The following is a 23,706-nucleotide window of genomic DNA, read 5'->3' on the forward strand; positions in this document are numbered from 1 at the left end:
TAGAGTATAAACGTCCACACAACCACACCTTAAAATTTGACCTTCAAAATATCGAGCGGTTAAAGTGCTGATGGTCGTAATTCTAGTCACACATCTGCTTTAAAAAAGGTTTATTAAAACGCATGAATGTTCATCGTGTTGATATAATTATGGGCTAATTTATGTTTTAAAAAACACGCTCTTTGTTGTTTTAAATTAGTGAAATAACCTCAGCTTTGTCAGTCTCCCTGTGAGTTTAACAGCAAGAAAATGAGAAGCTAGCTTATCATGTTCGCCGAATTAGTTTCGCCTCTTCCCGCTCCTGAGGATGAATTCATGGACCAATTCACCAATATAGCTCATTTGAACCTTGAAGCCTTCGTTTTACTGTCAGATCCCAAGCAAACTGCCTCCATTCTCCCTTCTAATTAAAAAAAAAGGAGACATTCCCGTTTTAAACTCAAGTTGAAGGACAGGTTATTGTGCGCTGGCCGTTGTCCCTAGGCGATTTCGATCGTATACATTGTAGGTCTTAAATTAGTACATTTTCCCCCCTCGCCAGGCCTCGGCAGGAAAAATCAATCACTCATTATAGAGATACCTATTTTGTGTTCAGTGTAATGACCTGTAGATTACCCTTCAAAATTCGTTGGGAATGCCCAATATGTTGATGTTTAAGCAAAGAGAATTTTGCAAGTATTTTACCAACAGTAGAACAAAACAAGTCAACGCTATTAAAGCTGGTCCCAGCGTGCACACTATTATTCAATCGATTCAGCATAGCCGCTTTACTGGAAGGCTTTTATTTAATAATCGAGTCTATCTACACGATGGGCCACTGATCCATTGGCGTTAGGTGGTACTCCTATACGATAGCACTGCCCGGCGCACAAGTGATAGTCAGTCAGTCAGTGGGGTAGTCAGTAAGTCGGTCAGTCAGGTACAAAGGGGGCACTATGCTGGCCTCTGTGACCAGCAAAAATACCAACAATATTCTCATAAACAGATGACCAGTAACTCAATCGTTTTGTGGTCGGGTGGCGTGCCATAGTAATTGTCCTATACGACCGACTACTTGTTTGTGCATTCAAGCACATATCCTTTCCCCCAAATTTCAAGTTCTCTGAATTATGAGATTTGAAGGTGTGCATGATGAAGGGTAATATAAGGTAAGTTGTGGCGGTAGCACCATGTGGCAAAATCTCTTTTGTGAGTATGTGTGGTTCTGAAAAGAACCGGAGGGTACTCAACGTTTCGGACAGTTTGCGCTGCCCGTCGTCAGATTTTGCCACATGGCGCTACCGCAACAACTTACCTTATTGAAAGGATATAGTTGCATGTATTGCTTCATTTGTCGGATGAATGAACCAAACTATTTTTGTATGCGAGCCTCGCTGTGAGCATCCTTTAGACTACGATTTTAATCAGAATCCTCATTGTCGTTATTTCGAGAAATAACCTGGTGCACGCCTGCGTGCGTCTGATGTTGCTCGGGGGAAGCGGCCGCTCATTCACCAAGCCTTAAATCACGCGCTGTCGCCTATCAAGATTTGCCAACAGGGGACAGAGATTAATCACGACTAGATACCATCCGTTTCAAGGAGATTCAATCTGTGAATCGGGTCCCAAGTGGGAATTTACGGTTGTTGATGTAATATGCTGTCACTCACAACATGAAATTGTGGTATAGAACCACGCATGGCCCTTCTACACGAACTATTTTTAATGAAAGAAGCCCATTTTGCGGGGGTGGAGGAATTGGTGTCGTCAAATCTCTGGCAATACTTTTGACAATTTTATGAAGTTACCCTGCGGGGTAGCAATGCCTACGACTTGAACATTGAATACATCAAAGCTGAATGAGGTACACAACACGTTGGCGATTTGAAATTGGAATTCCTATTCCATTGTATCTACATTTCTTGCGAAAATAAGGGGAACAAGTTTCACCGTAGGCACTGTGTCGTAAACATTTCACTGTCATATTAAAAAACATCACCAGGTATCAGGGAGTGAATTTCACCGGAATTTTTAATTGTTTTGTTTTATATCAATTATTTATAGATGCATTAATTCGAAAATAAACCTGTTTATTAACAATAGACAAGGATATTCTTATTTCGTACAACAGCTAACTCATATAACTCATTACAAAGCAGAAAATATAGCAAGTTTCCACAATATCGATTGCTTACTAATTATGACCTCAAATCCAGCAACATCATCTTTATCACTTTAACGTCCAAAGGCGTTTTCTTTTGTGCGGTGAAACTGAAAAGATACCCCTCCAGATAGCTTAAAGACTAAAACACACACTAACCGCTCGTAAGTGGACGGATGTGTTTTAGCCTCAGGTATGCATATAGATTGTGTTAAGTATTTCGTGGCATTTTCACTAACATTCGAGTTCGTGCTGAAGAATAACCGGCGTCGTATTTACCATGAATGCTACTTCCATACAGTTTTTTGTATAATTGAATAATTAATAGATCGGATTCCAGTGACAAAACAGTCCTAATAGGTTTTTTTTAGTGTTTAAAAAACATGAAACGAACACCAAGAGATGTGACTATTATTTACATTATTATATCAATACATCGTGCATCATGGACTCATAGCGTGGTCCGAACAATCCAAGCCTATATCAACAAAAAAGACATTAAAAAGAAAATCTACTACAGACCCAGATCAAAATACTCAATAACTTACATTCGCGAAATAAGATCCTCGCAAGAATATATGCACACATCTGCCAAAGATCACTCGATAAATTGCAATTATGTCTCCCCCCTCCAATCATTCGCTTGAGTACTCGTCTATTATTCCCAAGGCATGGAGTTGAATATTAAAGGTAATCTTATGTTGTTGTTTTTTTAAACTCAGAGGCATAATATGTTTTGGAGACAAAAAAAAAAAAATCACCAACCATAGTTGCTAAATATAGATCGGGCGTAGGAATAGAGGTCAATGAAAGGGCGTGGTGTGGTTGGCTGGATGTCGTGTTACCGTATAGAGCTGTTGTCGTACGGGCGCCAATCATTCTGTGACGATAAACAAAGCGGGAAAACATGAGTTCAACATGAATGTAAATGTCATTTGGGATGTTGCGAAGATGTTAGTGTTATGCTCTATGTAAAAAAAAAACAATTAATGTCAAACTGATCAGGGAGGAGTATTTCCTGTCAAGATTTGTCGGTTTTAGAAAATAGTATGCCATCGGCCTCAGTACTGAAAGATGCATTGCAAAACAGTGATCATTGTTTGATGTGCTATTACGTTCTTTAAAGTGCTTTGGTCATCGCTTTTTATCAACGAATATCGCTTCTTTTGTTTCTAATGCGGACAAAAATGTTGACTCTATTGCAGTTTCACAATCAGGAATTAAAGGTTTCAGTATGATGTCCAAAAACCTTTTACACTTTAACTTACGTTAATGTTTGACGAACGTTCCAAGTTCCACCATTTCCAGTTTTCACCGTCCTGAAACAAAAGACTGATTTTGTTAAATCCTCGAAAAAAAAAATTGATATCTGGAAAATTAGCGTTACATCGAAACTGTGCCATAAATTTACGGGTGGTAGGTTTTTATGCCTTTTTTCATGTCTACCCTGGCGTCACCGTTCGTAGGAATGTTGGTTTTAAAATCTTTTAGAAAGTATTTACTGTTGGTACAGAAATCGTGAATAATGGGAGACTTTCGAGACGATTGGTGGCAGCAAACACACCGGTCCTTTTCAAATTATTTACGTCATATTGAGCATGCACACATTAGCAGTTTTGTCTGGGTTTCTGACCTGTTTCAAACCCTTCATTATTTTACTCACTTGACCGAGTGCTCCTGCAGTACATATTCCTGCAGACCTTGTTCCCGCCTCGTCGGCCTTTACAATCCGAGTCCTTAGTACAAGGAGTCATCTGGTAGTACCGCTCACACTCCCAGCCCAGGCAGTAACGACGACCAAACATGTTCCACCTACAGTCCATGTCGGTGTGGCAGTACTGGACGTAAGGCTGTTGTCAAAGACAAAAAAGGTACATGCATGTAGTTATCACCGATTGGTATCTTCCTAAATTAACTTGCTTGCTACATATTGTACATAATCCGCCGCATTGGTGCAACTGTAGGCCTACCTATACAATGATATTAGGGGGAAAGGTTCTTTCTATATGAATAATGTAAACGTTTTGCTCAAGCTTTGGTCTGATCGATATTTTTACAGGCCTATTTTTTGGCTCAAATGTAAACGCGAATTATTGTGCCGATCTTATATTGTATTTCCCGAAATCTCATACTTTTCAATGCACATTTTTTCTAAGCTAAGATACTATAACTGTCTCGTTTGCTGCAACGCGGTCTATAGGCCCTAGCGTATTACGACTACGTACGGTCTCTTGAGAAAAGATAAGTGCGAAATCACAGGGATTAAAAAGAGATGGAGTACGCGTACGCATGAATAAAGATAGGGATGATAATAAGAACAGAACTCCCCACCGGAAAATCAACAAATTAAATCAGCCAAAATTAAAATTGATCGTCTGTTTTCATTTTGAGGATCGTCTTCTATATTATCAGTTACATGGAGAAGAAAATGGTGTAACAAAACTGGAACATTACGGTTTTTACATCTTTAGTATTTTATTGGGTATTTAGTCTTTTGCGTAAATTTCTTTCTCCTGGGTTCTGCTTATACTTGCCCTTTTTGCGTATTTGTTTGTTTGTTTATAATTTGCTTGTTTGTTGATATTTTTTCTGGGTGGGTTTTTTTATGGGATTTTTAAATTATTATTATTGATCATATAGTCATTATTTATACTGTATAACTTTTTTTTTCTATTTTTCTTTTGGTCTGACACATCTTTGATGACAGTTTTTACAAACTTTTGTCTAGACCAGGACAATTTTAATTTTTCTTTTAAATAGATTTTTAATTATTGTCCGAAGATATAAAATTAAAAAAAATAAACTTTTCGTATTTTTTAAAGATGATTAATTTGATGTATGAGTCTTTGGTATTTGTTGGATAGTTTGCACATGATCATCGTTATCGATTTAGTATATGCTTTTAACTAACGTAACGCAGCCTCTACGTCATGGAGCAATGACCTCTTTGTTAATTGCCTTCCCTAGTTACCAAGGATTCATCAGTTTTTATCAGTCACGATAACCTCAAAGATGTGGCCTTAATTACAATATCTTGAGGACATTGACACACTCAACGACCGGTGATTGACTTTTCAAAGAGTAATTCTTTCGCAAGCATCTTTGAGCTATAAGGGCTTGATTTTTGAACAACGGTGGCGACAGAAGTCTGCATATATGTACGGCCTGAACGTGCGAGATGTAAAGGAAACTTCAAGACATGACATCGGGGGAAATTGGTTAAAATACGGCGGCCAGATTGGACACTGGTGCCCCAAATAAAACTCCTGGTTTCCGTAGACCTGAGTAATGTCTACAATACCTAAACTGGGGGGTGCTTGGGCATAGAGAAAGGACACAATAATTAAAGTGACACGGTTGGCGTCATTATTTTCGTCCCTGCAAATGTCAGGACTGATTGTTGAAAGAGACACCCAAATGGTGATACAATGTGCGCCACTTTTGTGCAGTTCGTGCGCCAGTATTGTCCCTGCCGAGCTGCCAAGTAACCGAAGATAACTTCTCCACCTTTAATTAGAAATCAACTCGTATCCTTTTCCTTGAAGTCCAGATGAATAATAAAGTTGAACCGGCCTCTAACACTGGACTGTCACGCTCAATCACATACGGGTTGCACTTTAATTCATCTTCCCACGACAGTCGTAAAATAACAGGTTCAATGTTCGGCGAGTCCGAGTGAAGTCACAAATTAAGGCAACGCTTTGCAATTCCCTCCGCCATCATAATCAATTAGTGTCTATCGGTGCTGGCCGACAATAACTGGTATTTATAGCTCCCAGGGGGAAAGCAATTTGATTTGTGTTATCTTCTTTTTAATTTACAATTTATGAAATGATTAAGTCTTGTTGTTGGGTCAGTCATGTGTGCAAGTGCGGTGTTGTGTTTCTGACCTATAATGAGTAACAAGTGACCAAGTGTGAAGTATACGATTCAATTTTCTTTCACGAAGACCTGAAAGTATTCATGTATTTATTTAAACTTTATTCCCCCCAAAAAACAGCACATTGCTAATCCCTCTCTTGAGATTAACATAGAATTCTACGACAACATTTCCTGGAACTGCCAGAAAAGAAGTCGTCTATATAAACCCACAAATGTTACGGTTGAATCCGGGTCAAGAGACTAAGATGCAAGCATTCTGTGAAAAGCCTTCATGCTCGTCAAGTTTCTTCACATGAACTTCAACAACCAGAGCATGTCCAATCACTAGGCTGCTGGCATAAATCGAATCCGTGTGTATATACGTTTCTCATAATGTGTTATTAAGAACTATATCATTTCGATCTCTGGAAAACAAACTTCCACGTGGTTGCTGTTAAACTGCCGTCGGGAATGGCGGTAAAATGTGACGATATTAGAGGAGGAACATTGCCTCAGAAACATGTGTGCCAGGAATATGTAATTTAAGATAATGTCGCAGCCGATGCCAAACAAAATAGATGAATTCATCAGACGAAAACCTTGGCAACTATGTTGAATGGGGGTGTTGTGAAAGTGATGTTCCCCACTATGGTCGTACAAACTACTGATCAGAATAGACATTATGCGTTAAGGAGGAGTCGGAGGGCAATAGTTTTGTTTCGCTTGGATCGGCATGAGTAAACATATTGTGCATTCATTTTTACTCTCTTTAGAATAACAACAACAAACCCTCTAAATTAAGATATGCATCGCATAAGGTATTTAAACAAACTGAACTGTAACAAAATACTACGATTTATTATAACAGCTTATGTTTGCTACGACATGTAGTACATGTGATAGCAACCTGTTGAATCTGTTTTCCCGAATGACTTCGTCGAAAATCGAAGGAAAATGGGGACAAGTGGGCTATAAAACAAGGGTTTATATCAAAAGAGCAACTGTTGCAAATTTATCATTGCAGTCACGGGTGTTTCACGGAAAATTGATGACGATTATTCACTGGTCTGTGGGCACTTGGATTCAAATGTGGTCATTCTTCAAATGGGGGTTGACAACAGATTTGTTTTTCGGCATTACTTATATTTTATAGTCTCACGTCACAATACCATATGGAAAGCAAAGCGTCACTGTTTGAAGTCCATGTCATAAAACAATATCCATTTTTCGGGGAACAATCGATTGAAAATTGTCGCAGCACTTGTTTATCTCATCCATGCATGTTTAGACATTCCCAAATCGATGCATCAGATCGACCTCTGGAACCAGAATAGAGTGCGACCGTGTTGTTGTTCACGGAACCCGAGGCGTGGGGAGCGTGCGCCGGCAGAAGTCTTGCGCCGTCAAATCTTGCAAATTTACGGGCGCGTGTTCGGCCCACGGGCAGGGCTCATTGATCTGTTATCCGTTGCGCCTTCTGTGTGAAGTATTTGAAACCGAGCAACCTCAAAGAGGAAAGGCGAGTATTCAATTTGGTGTACACTTAACTGTTAAGTGTGGCTGTTAGTTTTTCTAAAAAGGTCGTGGCATCTTATAGTATGAGGGACAAACCAGGGAAAGTACAAGTATTTAAATGACAGGAAACAATTATCTCCAGTACCTCTCTTTGAGCAATTACTGCTTAAAGCGAAGCCTACATCAGATAAGATTGCAGAATGATTTAGCAACAACAATAAAAAAAATAATAACTCAACATTTTTCAAAACAATAAGACATTTTGACCTCACAGAAAAAGAGGAATTGCTTTTCGTTACCGTTTCCCTGAAGTACATGGAAAGGAACATAAAGCAAAACTTTCTTTTCGTCTTAATTTTGTCAAGGTACTGGTATCATTTTACCAATTAAGAACCGTCATATTAAGACCAGTCGTGTTTAATGTGTTTACTCACCAAGGCTGCTGAAACTACCAGAACATCAGCGCATAGCACCAACAACAGGGACACTATGAAGAACTTCATCCCGAGTCAAGAAGCGCACCTTTTTGCCCCCAAAACAACTCTCAAATTGTCATGTAATTACCAGTTGATAGCAAGTCGGTGTAAAAGCTCTCGCATCAAGTTGCTGAATGGTGTACTCCTTATACAGTTCGACTTTGGTCATTCTTTAGGTTTTCATACAGTCACGGGTTGAAACGGTTGTTGGAAGGTGATTGGCCGAGATGAGAGCATGCGCAGTACGTTGAGTGGCGAGGCTCCGTGACATGGACGACTCGGAGGCATTTCCGTAGAAACGATGTCATCATACTTTTTGCGGCTTAAAAGACCAAAAGTGTGGGTGTTTCAATAATACCGAGAACAGACACCGACCATCATTGCAATCTGTCAGTTAACTTTCATACGCTTAAAATGAGATATTTATCTACTGTGCGTTTGGCATTGATTGCACTGAAGGTTGATATATCACATTAATCTCATCTCATTTGACTTGATGATGCTCGTGGTCTTGGCTCAAGACACCCAAATATAGGTCCGTTTGTCTATCTTCCGTATGTTTTTCTACGATACAGCGCCGGAAAGCGTTGCCTTTCAGGCTGATTTCCTGTGCACCTGCCCCCCGTGTATCTTCCACCTGACGTCTAATCATCAGATACGTATTCCGTTTCTGGCGGTGACCCTCAACGCCTGTACCTCCTACGTGAACATTTGAACAGTCCTGGGCGCATGCGCCAATTTACTGCTTCTAACCCTAACACCCACACTTATTTTTGACTATAGAAAATAGTCAAACATACCTCTATTATTGTCTACAAAGTCGATCAGCTGGGTGCTATGGGACTGCGTGTTTTATAGTCGAATCTGACTTGTGTTTTTTTCCCCAGGAAGTAGTAATCAGAAACATATGAATAATTTTGTTTGAATTCAAAATATCAAATGGTCATCTGTCTCGTTTCCCATACACAGTGGAGTCTGCGGTTTGAGATACAGGATATGAAAGTAGGAATGTCTCACTTTTCTGCTGGAATTCAGTTTGTGAAGTTTTGTTTTCGGAGTGTCCGAGCCAAGATCCCCACCCGCGGATAACTGACCACATCTGTGAACTGAAAGGTGTCAGGCTGAATTGTAGAAGTTCTGGTGAGATTTTCCAGGCACTAACATTCAAGTCAAGCAGCACATGGTTTTGCAATGGTTACAGCCATGGCCTAGCTCCTCTTAATACGATCTATGTTGAGAAAAAACGTTGCCACACTTATATGTGACTTGAAGCTTTGCATGGCGGATGAGATAAAATAGAGGAAAATTTGCGGGTAACACCACGTGGAAAGAAATCTCTTCTTGGAAGAAGTGGGGTTCTGAAAAGAACCGGTTGGTTGAGGTAGAACTCGACGTTTCAGACAGTGTGCTCTGTCCGTCCTCAGAGCACTCTGTCCTAAACGTCGAGTTACACTCTCAACCAACCGGTTCTTTTCAGAACCACACTTCTTCCAAGAAGAGATTTCTTTCCACATGGTGTTAACCGAAAACTTTCCTCTATTTTATGCCACACTTATTCAGGTTATTTGGGTTCACTGAAAACATTGTCCCCATTGTAAGATTGTCATCTTTTTTTTCATGGTCATTTTTCTGCAAGCTGCGGTTCGCACTGTTCCTGACCCCATGAACTTGACGTGATTCCCACTAGTAATATCTTTCCTTCTGAGTTTTGGCTGATCAAGCCTGAGCTTCCCAATCCCCGAGTGGTTCAATATTCCCACCCATGGTCTTACCGTGACTTTTTCCCTTGTGGGCTCCCCGGGGCCAAAGGTTCTCGAAATAGACATATTTTGATTTATTAATAAATCATTTCCAGTTGCGTTGTAATTTCTCCCGGTTGGATTGTGGTTAACGGTAGAACAGTTTTCCAGAAATTGATCCGCGGATGCGGCGGGAGAAACATAATGAACTCTGGGTCATTGAAGTATGATGTATTCATTTCAGGCGTTTTGGGCAGGATTATCTTAGATCAGGCATTATCTGAGACGATCTACCTATACCCATGGGCGTCGCGAGGGGGGGGGCACTTGCCCCCCCCCCCCCCTGGAAAATAAAAAATAAAAAAAAATAAAAAGGAAGAAAAAGAAAAGAAAAAAAAGAAAAGAAAAAGAGGAGCGAAGACAAAGTGGTGTAAATTTAATGAGTTGGGGGGGGGGGCAAAATGTCCCTGCCCCCCTCTAAAACTGATAAATCGAGAATGTGTTGAGAAATACAAGCATTTTTTGGCAAAATTTTTTTTGCCCCCCTCTACAAAAAATCCTGGCGACGCCCATGCCTATACCTGTGCCTTGAACTTATAAATACACGCTCCAATGATTTGGTTGCATACAAAACTTGCAATGTGAAATGAAGGAGGCACGTAATAGCGAAGCACGGCAGTTCGCAAGGTTGTGGGCGGAGCCGTAGGAAGGCTTGGACATTTTTGAGTGGAATGGTGCATTTAATGGTCAGGAAGGGAGTATCCCCATTATTGTAAAAAATAAATAAATACTAATTAGGAATTTGCAATCGATGTTTTAATTTTAATAGCAAATAGCACATCAAGCACATCTCACATATTTACGAGATTTGACCTCAGTGAGGTAATGTTGTGCATCTCTCTTTAAAGGACTGATGACATCATACGCATGTTAGAGTGGAATTCAGAATAGTCCCTGGTACTTTGCTATAGACTGAGTATCATTCGTTAATAATTCTACGGAGCCCGCACGCACGCTCCGCAACAATGTCTGATATAATTCATGTGTGCGTGCAAATTTTAAGCGACCCGCGCGCCAGCCAATCGGAGTCGACTTTAGAAATTGTGACGTCATTTCGAGCAGAAATTCAGCCTAAGCTGTTGATTTGTCAATTTGCTTCCCTCAATACAACAAGGGTTACTTATACCGAAGATAGAAGGCACCCGCGCTGAATGGTCTGAATCTGGAGATCAAGATGCAGTGTGAGTAATCTGCACGCATATCATAGACGCTTGATATAGACTAGTATGTTGCCCATTCATTTTGGCGATGGGCCATCGCTTGTAAGTCCATGTGTCTAGATTTGCAGCAGACAATAACATAAACCCGTTCCGGAAAACCGGTCTGAAGTTCAAGAGAATAAAGGATGAGTAAGTTGGCCACCTCCATGCCACAGATCGTTGAATTCCCTTGCGCTTCCATCGAAACCGAAACGAGAATTGACGGGGCAATAGTCCGCCGGTGTCTGGTAGGAAACTGTGACGGTTATTGAACCATGTTGGTCAATTTTCTTCGGAGGCAGGGGACAAACATTATTCAACGACCTTAAAGATTCTGTCTTATTTTGTCCGTGAAGATGCCAGATTCTCAGTAATGGATGTTTATAAATGCAAGTTGTTGGGATTACAATAATAATCAAAATATGTATAAGTCTGCATGTAGTTTATCCTTTTCATTTTTAGCGACTAGCTCGTATAGGATGTAGCGTAAGTTACCATTCGCCGAATGTGATTTTTTGTTCAGACGAATTATACGAGCGCCGTATAAAGTGTTGTTTTTTTGATCTTTGAAATAATACTCGAAGAATATTGAAACCCTCGACTCGGTTTATACTCCCTCTGAGAGCCTGGTTGTGTTTAAACGGAAGCTATTCAAGAATCTGACATTTATATGAAATTTGTGATTTAAAAAATCCATGAAAATCTCCAAGAAAAGGAATTATACATTGAAGTGGGAGATGAGACACCTTCGGCTTGCAACGCAAACCACTCATGCTACAATAACACAGGAATTATTCATGTACTCGAAGAAAACGGGATTTATAGTCTGAGTATCCGTTATCCACGGAGCCCAGTTCTCCTGTATGGCTTTCGCCATGGTCTATTCCATAGACTAGGATGGGATGGGATCGGGAAAGGAAGATCATGCGCTTACGAATCCTGATCCAAGACTGAATTTGATTGTTTCCCTTATACAGCCGGATCCCGTATAACGCGGGAGCTTGCTGCGGTGAGAATGCTATAATAGTCTACAAATTGAAACAAAGTACAAACCCATATAGTCTCCTGTCGGGTACGAAGGGCAGAAACGTTGAGTTCCCTCCAGTCCTTTTCAGAACCACACATACACAAAAGATGTTTATCACGTGGTGCTACCGCGAACAACCTATCTTATTAAACCTACAGTCTTAGGAATGTTGGCACCGAGACCCACGACCCACGTGTGTGCGTGATATGTGCTCAGATTTTCTTGGGTCCGGGTGCCATTGATCCTAAGACTGGATTTGATTCGTCTTGTGCGCGATGAAAGCCTACAGGCTCAGACTGCGGGGACGTATTGATTATTAAGGAGTCACGTATGAGCAAGGATTGCTTTCTTTGGGGGGGGGGAGCCTTTCGTCTCAGTATTGTCGAATGAATAAGGCCATAAGATATTGCAAAATCAGGGTCGTGCAGTACATTCCGTGCACATACACATTTGAGTAAAAACTGAAATGTCGATCGAGAGGGAAAAGGGGACCTGCGGCCGATTTGGTTTTTTTTTTGGGGGGGGGGAGTTGTCCGACCCCCCCCCACCCCGCCTAAGGGCCTGAACACTCAGTTGATTGTTACTTAATTATTAAGTTTATTTGTCTCTAGATGCATACTTCAATTAACACTGTAACCACCCTATAAAGACGTATACTGGATCTCTATACTTGGAAGTTGGACATTTAAAAAGAGATCGGAACGGTTGAATGGACAGAGATGAAAGTCAAGGAATGAGGTGAAAGTCAACAGGCCAAATATGCGGCAAAGTTCAAGTGCCCTGATAAACAACACGGTTTCCCGCCCAAGATCTTTAAGATACGAGAATAAGAAAGTACAGCCGCCCGCCGCAAAGCTATGATTAGAACCGCCCACTAACTTCAAAGTACAAGCAATCCGCATCGATTATCCCGCGGGTGATAATGTTCGCAAACACCGTCCAAGCTCAACTGGAAAGCTTTGACCTTTATTATTCTCGTAATCAACGCAAGAACCGATCGAGTGGCTTTTAGCCGCAAGAAAAATATTCTAAGATGTTATCATCTTCTTCTGTACAGAGGCGTCCTCCGGTTCTCCAAAGCTCAAAGTTAAAATTTCAGCACATCTCTATTTTGACGGACCTCTCAAGAATTTTCCTCCCGCGTTACAAAATAAGATATCCAATTCCGCAAGAGCGTGAATTTTTGGAATTTCAAGTTCATTAGACTTTTTATGTGATCGTCTTGCTGGTTCCAAACACCGTGAATCATTAGTTTGGTCAGGGGCTCCACGTTTGTCTAATTTGCATAACAGCAGTGAGACATTTTGTTGCAAGTTGAAGTCAAATTTTCAAGTAATGATGCCCTATATTTTCGCATCCCCCAAGAACATCTTAATAATCTCTTGTAAACAATACCGAAAAGGCAAGACAACTTTTGTTTTCTTGCGGTGCATTACACCCTCCTTCATATTCAGGATATGACCCACCCCCTTCAACATTGCCCAATATGTAGAAACACTTAATAGTCGTCGGCTAAATCTAAACATCTGGTGGTTGTGATTGTGTTATTACCGGTCGTGGTTTGGGATATTTTTGTTTAAATAATGCAGTGAAAACATAAAATTTTTTCAATTAAGCCTTAGCCTGTATTATTATATATTTCTTAATCAATTTCAATGAAATCTAATTTTCTCTGCGTGCTGATTATAAATTCCCGAGTCTGAATGTATACATCTAAAATCAAAATAACCGCTGAAGAGGAGTCTAAAATAAGTAAAAGGTAAACAAACCAAAAACGTAAACACGTCTTGCCTGCATGGTTCCCAGTCCCAGCACCACATTTTCTGTACACTGGATAGCAAGAGCACCAGACTTACGTACGTATAGAGAAATTTTCCATAGGGACTTCCGATTTCTCGAATTCTCACAATCGAGAATGGTAAGTGATTTCAACTATTCTTGGTTTTAACAGCGTATTTTAGTTACTTTTAAAAAAGAAGGATTAAACATAAGGACAACATTGACTCAATGTTTGAGGTGAGTCAGGGATTTTATGCTCTTAATAAGTTAATCTTAATAAAAGACGGGAATGACGGGTTCACAACAAAGTGCCATTGTTTATCCGCATTAGAAAATGTGTGAGGGCGCTGTTCATTTGGTGACCCATTTTTCTGAATAGGAAATTGTGATTAAAATCTTGATTTTTTGGCACATTCATACTGTTCTATTGAAACTCAGGAAAATTTTGCAACCTGGACCGCTACTTCTGTGAGTGTGATTGTGTACAAAGTCTATGGAGAGTCAAGACAATTTTCCGAGTATTTCCTAACAAATTGGAAATATTTCTCAGTGCCAGATTTATGTCTTAACTCTTATCATCATTTTTGCAATGAATGACCTTCATTGAGATGATATATGAAGAAAACCTAGCGTCAGGTTACAACATTTTTTCCGAAATTCAAATATCAGAATTTTTGAAATCATGATTGCCGTCTGCCATATATTTATTGAAATAAGCATGAATAAAGACAAAGATTCTGAGTTTTGAGCATTTCAATTGTGTTTCTGCACCCCTTTTTGTATGGAAAATAATCACACTTTAATCTGCCTTAAACGTACACATTTCAGTGTCTTAAAAAAAATCCCTGGTTTAAATCTAGTCCGAGTAGCTTGGAACCAACTTATCACCTTTTTAACATTCGGACATGGTCTGACGATAGTAAGGTCCAAGCTAAACCGCTGCTGTTGCTCGACACAATTCTGTTCTTGACCCAAAAACCCAACATTGCCCGACAAAAACATCAGATTTCACCCTCAAAATAGCCTACAAAGTACTAAATACACCACCTGAGGTACAAAATAATTAAGATGGTTGTACTGAAGTTTACTTATGATCCGGATGAAAAGTGAAATTTCCCCTTCAATTCCGAGAGTTCCCCTTGCGATCGTGAACACGTTAAATTTCTGACTCGCGTTTGAACAATGGGATGTGGTTGTGCCCAGCATTCATTCAATGGTCCCCGTATCCCGAGTGCCATTCCTTTACCTAGCGCGATGCATCGATTATGATAATGAGTAGACTGGATCTCGTAAACACAAGTGTATTTCAAACGATGATAGGGAGTCGGGAACTAGGGCAGCTTTTATGAGCGGAAACCAGTTCAAGCTAGTTCCCGACTCCCTATCACTGTTGGAAATGCACTTGTGTTTACAAACGAGATCCAGTCTACTCATTTATCATAATCGATGCATCGCGCTGTTGTAATGTGTTGGAAATGCAGGCATTTGTTGAACAGATGCTTCTTGGGCTTCTCATCATCCTGGTTGGCATGGCAACCGCATCAGTGTCCATTGGGGATCCTCTTCAAGACAATGACGACTTTCTTTGGGAAGAGACCCCCAGCCGAGATGTTGTGGATCACACCGACATGCTGAACTTTGACCCATCCACCAGGACAATGCGGAATAAAAGCCCAAAGAATGAGAAAAAATACTCGGTAAGTGAAAGTAAAAAGTCCACTTTTGCCATTCACTAGAGACTTGAGTTATTGTCTACACTTATCATGAAAGAAAAGGAAACTAGTGGCACAAGACTAATTTTAAAATTTTGTTCTCTTTCTTTCCTGTTGCTTTATTAATGACAATATTTTAGCTACTGTTCAGATTTTGTAACGCCCATTTGAACATTATATGGTATATGCGCATAATAAATGTAATTTTATTATTATTTTATTAATGCCAGTTGCTTTGTACATATGGACAGCACTTGTTCCCATTTCATGTCTAATTTCGAAGGATTTTATGTAATTTCTGACCAGCCTGTTCCTTTCAGAAAGTGAATACATTCCAACTAATTGCTTTCTAGGCTTTGATTGAGGAGTGTCGGACGGATCTCATTCAGTGTCGTCAGAACCTGGCCGATTTCCATGAGAAGACGCTCATTGATGCGATGTATGATAAAAATGAGGCCCATGATGTAAGAATTTCTGTCTTCCTGTGTGTACCTTTTTTCATGTTATTGGCTTTTCCGCAAAGTTGCGAAAAGCCTTCTTTTTTTTCTGATTTTTTTCTTCTCATTTCTTTTTTTTGTTCCAATATGCCATAGAAATTTGCACACGATTTTTGTACACGCCACTTTTGGGATTTATCTTTGTCGGGGGTCATGTGATGTCATCACAAATGTGCATATTTTTAAGTCCTATATCTACGGAATTGTAAGTCCAATTGGGTTGAGACTTGGAATGTGGGTAGACCAAGATGTGTTATAATCATTGGTTTGGTCAGGGGCTCCTCGTTTGTCTAATTTGCATAACAGCAGTGAGATATTTGTTGCAAGTTGAAGTCAAATTTTCAAGTGATGATGCCCTATATTGTCGCATCCCCCCAAGAGCATCTTAATAATCTCTTGTAAACAATACCGAAAAGGCAAGACAACTTTTGTTTCCTTGCGGTGCATTACACCCTCCTTCATAATCAGGGTATGACCCACCCCCAAGAGAACACATGAGCTGCTCCCTCATGAAACCTGATAAACATATTTTGAGGGAGGAAAAATGCCACATTACCATACATTGAGCACGCTGCACACGCGTACAGTGTACAATACACATGAGTCAGTGTGGTTTTAAACAATGTTAATATTGCGATCGAGGCATTCGAAGGTCTCCCTGACCAACTTCCGACTGTCCATGTGAGTGAGGTACCGGTACTTGGTATACCTGCGGAAATATCATCATCTCTGACCAGTCCAAATTCTAGTAGCTCAACTTCAACATATTCAAGTGAGCTTTTTCCTTCCAGCGGTTTAAGTAAGTACTACACAGCAGTTTTTGCGAAAGAATTCATGAAATCGGCCCCTGATTGGCAAGAACTGGTGAACACGCATGCACACTAAAAAGCCACTCTATTGTCTAGCACTGATATAGTAGCGTGATTATCTTTACAATTGACAAAGCAAGACTTGGCAACCTCCGTTCCTTTTTGTGTGATCCACAGAAGGTGGGAAGTTGCAAGAAGGAGTTGACCACATGCCAGGAGGATCTAGCTGATTGTAAGTTGGGTTATAACATCAATATGCCGGCCCCAGCGGATGAATCGCTGGAGTCACCCTGTAAACTGGAACAGATGTTCTTCCGTCGGTTTGCCAAACGTTTCATCAATTTGCTGATTGCTGAGGTAAGAGTTGGGCATGTTCAATATTGTCTAGAATATCTGCTGCCATTTATCAGTGCTACTGTATGGTGCATCAATGGTTCCCCCCTCCCCCTCAATTTCGGAAAAAAAAATTTCTGAAAAAGTTCATCATTTTTTGTGTGATCTCCCAAACATTTCTTTTCTTGTGTGTGTGAGCTTGTCTTACATACGCAGTGTGGACTTCCGAACAAAAGACGTCTACATAATGTAGGTAGCAGCGACGAAGTGTGGACTTGCCCACGTCCACACAGTGTTTCCCCATTTCTGGAAAACAGGTTTAGAGGCATTTTTGGGTTAGGTTTATCTGTAGCAGAATGAAGAGAAACACTAAAGGGAATCATTGAAAAAAAATTGGGTTGTAAGAGTTTTCACAGTTTGAGAAAAATGAGTTTTTCCACTGGTGTTCCTTAACTACACGAAAAGAAAGGAAAGTCCACACTAGGTATGTGAAACAAGTCTGTGTGGGTGTGTGTGGGGGTGTGTGTGTTTGTGTGTGGGGGGGGGGGAGTTCTTTGAATATTAAATGATGTATACATTTTGTAGTTAGGGAATAATAGTGTAAGGACCCAGTCTTCACTGCGTGATATTGACCGGGTTGGGGGTGACCGCTGTTAATGGACCGAGACGAAGGCTCTGTCCATTAACAGCGGTCACCCCCATACCCGGTCATTATCACGCAGTGAAGACTGGGTCCTCACACTGTCATTCCCATTAATAAATACCTTTTTAACAAAATAAACAGTTAAAATGCTCCAATTTTGTGACTTTTCTTTCGGCGATATTTCCAGATTTTTTGTGTTCGTGTTTAGTGGCCATATTTTGGCTTATGCGTGGTACCATGACTCTTCAATATGTGTGTTATATACCACCCTTGCCGGGTCCAGGCTGCGCTGGATGACCTCTTTATTGCATCACGACCACTGATGTTCAGGGTATGAACTTCTGCTGCTGTAGCGAAACAAATTACAACAATTTGTCTTCATATTTTTACCTGATGGAGGAAGCTGAAGTTTCGTTAAACTATTCCTTGTGTCCAGAATTACAATGATGCGTGGTTTAGAGAAAGTAAATATGTCCGTGGGCGAAGTGTTTAAAGAAAATAAATTGCAGATAGATCCACGCTTTCGTCGTAAACATCCACACACTGCAGTACGAACAGGTCGTTTGAAAACTTCCCTAGCGTGCACCCGGAACATAGCAACTGTGTTACGTACATGCGCATAAGTAGTTGAGTGCATGTGTACTAGTGTATTGTTACAAGCTACCGTAGAACTGTTGTAAATTTGGCCAGCCATTTGGCTTACATGATGCTGGATCAATGCTGGTTCAGGGTCCATATATTCGCTTGTTCTTGAAGCCGGTCTTTATATCACCGTTAATGCACCCCCATGTGATTGAGTCTCGACCAATCAGAAGCTATCAACTCTCCAAGGTATTTATTAATAGCATGTAAAATTTAATATTGAAATTCAAAATTTCGTATTTGTAAAGTTGAAAGATGTGTAAAGTTTAATTTTTGTAAATTTAAAAGCGGGAAGTTTGATTGTTTGTTTTTCCTCAGAGCACAGATGACAAGGATTCTCCACTTGAAGCAGAAATCCGAGTGGAGCTTGGTACCTACAGCTGGAGCAAACTCCGTCAGTTTGTCCAGCAGAAAGGAAAGGTCAAACTAGTGGATGCTCATGACCTGATGGACGATATGCTGGTCAGCGCTCGCCATGACAACATGACAGACAAACCCGGCTGGCTGGAAAGGATGACAGGAATGGATCCGACAAACATTAAATTTGTGAGTTGAACATTTTGTTTCAACTTATTTGCTTAAATGTGGCACGTCTCATTCTTTGATTATGATATGGCCTCATGGTCGGGAGCATCAAACTCAAGAGCTGTGGGTAACTTCCGTTCTGCAGGTTCTGGGTTCGAGTTCAGCCTTGGGAGTTATGTGCTTGTGTCCTTGGGCAAGACACTTTGCCCTAACAGGAGTAAATGGGTACCTGTGAGAACAGGGATGATTACTGTGCTTGGTTTAAAATGCTTTGTGCTGAAGTGACAGCATCAAGCTGTATACTCCCGAGGGAGTTGAGATGGTTATTGGAATGTAGGCCCCATGAGTAGGGGTAATAATGATGTAGTGCCTTGGGCACCAATACTGGTGGATGTGTGAATTATATATGTTCACATTATTGTTAGATTTTTAATTTTTGATATTTTGTTTCCTTGTCTCCAGTATGTCCTGCTGTTTCTCCTCAGCGTCATAGTGATTGTATTCGAGTCCAAGACGCAGGCAACATGGTGGCAGCAACTTAGTGCTGTCTTTGTTGTCTTGTTTCTCATCAGCGTCGGCTGGAACTGGATCTACCTCTACAAGGTGAGACGGCAGAAGAAACTAGGCTTCTTAGGGATTTAATTTGCAGTAAACATTGGGGCCTCATTTTGTGAGTCTTTAACAATAAAAATCTATTTTTGTTGCCTTCCCCAAATTCCAAGGGGACTTCAAGCCTTGGGCAGGGGAAAGGGGGCATATCCCCTCCCCTTGTAATGCCACTGGTAGGATGATGGAGGAACATCCTCTCTTCAGCCAAAGCCTGTGCCAGCCCCCTTAAGATTTTTGTTTGGGGGAGGGGGACCTAAGTATCTTGTAAGTTTTACAAAACTGTCAATGTGGCTTTACTTATTGAAAGCAAAGAATATCTGTTAAAGTGGTCATGCAATTATTTAACTCGATAGATTTTTGGACGGCGAAAAAGCAAACTGCGCCGTTGTGTTTCTGTCCAACGAACACTTCAAGTTCTCCATTGATGTCATCTGCTCTTACTCCATAGTAACTCTAGTAATTTAAGTAGGAAAGTCTGCAATATTTGCTTGCATGTTTCACCGATAAATAAGAAATTACACAAAATTTCTATACAAGTGCCATCAGCACAGACTGGCTATTATAACAGAACTGTTTTGGGTTTTTTCGGGTAAAATATAGAAAGAGTTGGCGCATAAGATTTCCAACATGCAGAAAGACAGAGAGATGCCAGCGCATTGTACGCCAGACAAGATGACGTGGTGGGATTCCATCAAGGAAGTCTTCCGCAAACAGTTGACCTTCCAGGAAGACGCTTGTGATGTCTATCATGAGAACATCCTGGTGGATCCTATTTATGAAGTGCCTCCAACAAGGGTGGGTAGAATTTGACAGATGGAGAGGAGAAGGTGGGGGCAGGGAGGGGAGTGGTTTTAGGGGAGGGGATGGGTCTGGGGACGTGTGAGTCAGTTAGGGGAGGGGAAGGTTTTCATCTACCATTTGCAATGTGGACTGTACTAGCCATTCAGCTGTTGTGGTACTTAATTTGCGGAGGCTTGGATAGATTGTAATAAAAACCATTGTACAAACAATGCATTGATTGCATTCTAGGGACTTTTCAAACTACGGCTAGATGTGATATCTCACAATCGTGTGGTTATTGGTAATGCGATTGATCCTTGGTTGCCAGCTGGCTGGTCCCAAATGGTCTGTCATGCTAGACCATTATCAACTTGATATAATTGGTCAATCGCAAAGGGAAACTTTCTTGGTGCATATAGCAATTATAAAATGTACAATGAAATTAACTGGAGTGGGGTTTGAACCTACGACCTGTGGAATACCGGAACAGTATTCTAGAGGTTCAAACCCCGCCCAGTCAATTTCTTTGTTCAATTTGATTAGAAGTGGTCAAATTTAGGCTGACAGTAATTCTGAGGATGAGAGACAAGTAGTTAACAGTAAACAATTCTTAACTTTACAAATTGCAAAAATCTGATTTAAGTAGGATCACAGTAAAGAACTGTGCATAAGTCTAAGACGTTGTTAACTTTCCCTTGTCTATAGGCAATCTCCCACACTGTCTCTGTCATGTTCATGGAGCCGTTGAAACCTTTAGGCAAGCACATCGCGGACTTCAACCGCGAGCTCTTCAGGGATCTGCCGTACTTTGCTTGGATCCCGGCTTTCTTAACAGTGCCAGTCATTGTGGTTACCATATGCATAGCGATGTACTACTGCCCGTGCCTGGGCCGCAGGAGGAAAGATGTTGCAGCTCAGGAGAGAGTCCGTCAATTGGAGGATCAGTTGAGAGAAAGAGACGCCATCGATCGGAGACGGGAAAGGCTTCAAGAATTGGAGGTAAAACAAGAAATGTAGTATAGAAGTAATGAGGGTTACTTTTGTATGGATTCGGTATCCTCTTATTGACTTGAGTGGCAAGGAGCCAACAGAACTAAAATACTTGTAGCGGTTCCATTTAAGTATTGCTTGACATTGTTATGTATGAAGCTAAAATATATGAGAACTAGTTACAAGCAGTAAAAATTACATCACGTATGTCTCTATTTTCATATGACAAATTCTGGTGCTTAAAGTTCCATGCAATGTACCACTGGTTTGCACAAGATGTAAATTGTTGCAGGGTTTTCAAGTTTGATAGTACATTTTGAGCAAAGAGCTTTACAAAAATGCAAGCTTATATGTGTGTTTTTTTTAATGATATTTCCACAGAACTTGCCTCACTTAGGGAGCGCTGTGGGCATGCGACATTGTAACTAAAATGGTCAAAGACCAACTCTTGCAATGTAAGAAAACTTGCCTGTTAATGTATTAATGTAGGAACATTTTGACAACTGGAAGAGCAGTTTAATAAATCATTTTTGTGAAAAAGATTTCCAAAACATATTTTAGGTAATGAAAAACCATGTATACTTTGCTATTGAAATTTTTTTTAAATTTTTAATTTTGCAGTACCCTCGGAAGGTTGGCTACCAAGTTGCCCAACCAGCACCCATGCCGGCCCTGAACCCATACATGGACGGGGGACACCTCCAAGATATTCCACAAGCCCAACACCAGCGTCACCAATATCCCAATCAACCTTTGGCTGCTGAGGAACCACCAGCCAGGGTGAGGCGCAGACCACGTGGCAGCAGTGAATCTGATGTTCTCCAGCAACGCCAGCCGCGACAGGCTCTCAACTTGGGTGCCCACGGGGCCCTGAGCGCCCCCTACCATGGCGACGTATCCGGCGGTGATGACTCATCTGATGATGCAGATGATCTCCGGGGGCAACGCCCTCGTGGTCTCCATCTTGACGGAGTTCAGGGTAGGAGGGTTTCCCCATCCAGGGTTGGTGTATCTCGGGCGGCTTCGGATGAGCGATTGAGATCCAAGAGAACAGAGATTCAGGGACTGCCAGTAGAGTGCCCCAACTCAGAGCTGGATTCTATGGAAGAACGCTCCAATTCTAGAAAGGCTGCCAAAACACAGGGTCCGTCAGAAGCAAGCCAGAAAGCCAGTGAGTACAGGACGGCAGCAAAAGGTGGTAGCTGCCAAGGCGAAGGACTGTCTGCAGACAAAGGCATGGTTGGGGGAATGGAACCAGAAGAGGAAGCTAAAGTCAGAAAGGAGAAGCCAAAGTCGGGAGAGGTTGCTGACACCGTCTCAGCTTCCATCACTCCCTCTTCATCCACTGATTCAGAACCTTTTGTGACCTCAGCTCCGGGTTTGGACAGCCCTTCCAGTGTCTCGGTCATTGAGGGGGACTCCAGCCCGGCCTCAGGGGGCAGCGTGGATGGCGACACTCATCTGCAGGGGTTAGGGATGTCCCTGAGTGGTAGTATCGATATCATCGAGCCTCTGGGGCCTCTGGGAGGGGGAGGGGAAGGGGATAGGAGTGAGGATGGGCAGGAATCAGATGAGTTTGAGGTGCTGTCCAGAGAGCAATGCCAGGCAGAAGATATGGAATAAAGAGCCAGATCAGCAGTTATAATGTGGGGAGTGTGGCCTAGTGGTTACGGTTCGTGTCTCACGATCAGAGGGTCAGGAGTTCCAATCCAGCTGCTGGTCGTATGTTGTGTCCCTGGGCAAGCCACTTCACCTCAGCTTGCCTCTTTCCACCCAGAAGTATAAATGGGTACCGGCATTAGCTGGGGAGTAACCTGCCATGGACTAGCATCCCATCCAGGGGGGAGTACAAACATTCTCAATCGTTTCATGCTACTGAAACCGGAGATAAACACCGTCCTGATGGGCCACATTGGCTCGTGACAGACTTTACTTACTTTACTTACTCAGCAGTTGTAATCGAGTCAATCTCAAGTCAATCACAAATCAGCTCACAAGTAACTGGCGTTGAACAATGGCACAGGAATTTCTTTGTCACAGTCCATTTGAATGGCTTGTCACATGACTTGACTTGCGACCGGACGACTTGTGATTGACTTGTGACGACTTTTGACTTGTGACAGACTGAATTACAATTCTGCAATTCGGGATTCATACTTCACATGCATGCACTTCATCACAATTTGATGATTTCACTTCGAGATAAACAAATGAATGTTAACAACAACCTTGGTGTAGTCATAACCAGATCTATAGTCCCCTTTTATGGTTTCCACATATATTTACCCAGCCAAAACAATTCAGTGCACATGTGCAGTTGAGAAGCAACTTCTAATTCCGACTTGACTTATATTGCTGAGACTTTGAAAA

The 23,706-nt window shown here is 41.3% G+C and overlaps 1 protein-coding gene and 1 long non-coding RNA gene across 2 annotated transcripts; one reads left to right on the plus strand and one right to left on the minus strand.

The window, feature by feature from the left end:
- Positions 1–1,992: 1,992 nt before the first annotated feature.
- On the minus strand, positions 1,993–8,557 carry LOC119738011. The gene is made up of 4 exons (XR_005272420.1): positions 7,951–8,557; positions 3,804–3,990; positions 3,409–3,459; positions 1,993–3,020 (listed from the first exon to the last, which is right to left on the minus strand). It is a non-coding gene; the product is annotated as an uncharacterized LOC119738011 (long non-coding RNA).
- A 5,279-nt stretch (positions 8,558–13,836) lies between these two features.
- Positions 13,837–23,075, plus strand: LOC119738262 (chloride channel CLIC-like protein 1). Its single transcript, XM_038213090.1, has 9 exons — positions 13,837–13,935; positions 15,278–15,493; positions 15,862–15,972; positions 16,992–17,171; positions 18,751–18,978; positions 19,420–19,560; positions 20,167–20,361; positions 21,052–21,345; positions 21,958–23,075. Exons 1-9 carry the CDS (start codon positions 13,933–13,935, stop codon positions 22,957–22,959), a joined length of 2,370 nt encoding a protein of 789 aa, XP_038069018.1. The 5' UTR covers positions 13,837–13,932; the 3' UTR covers positions 22,960–23,075.
- Positions 23,076–23,706: the final 631 nt, after the last annotated feature.

The sequence above is a fragment of the Patiria miniata genome, unplaced genomic scaffold, assembly GCF_015706575.1.
Source record: "Patiria miniata isolate m_02_andy unplaced genomic scaffold, ASM1570657v1 HiC_scaffold_3, whole genome shotgun sequence".
Lineage (NCBI taxonomy): Eukaryota > Metazoa > Echinodermata > Asteroidea > Valvatida > Asterinidae > Patiria > Patiria miniata.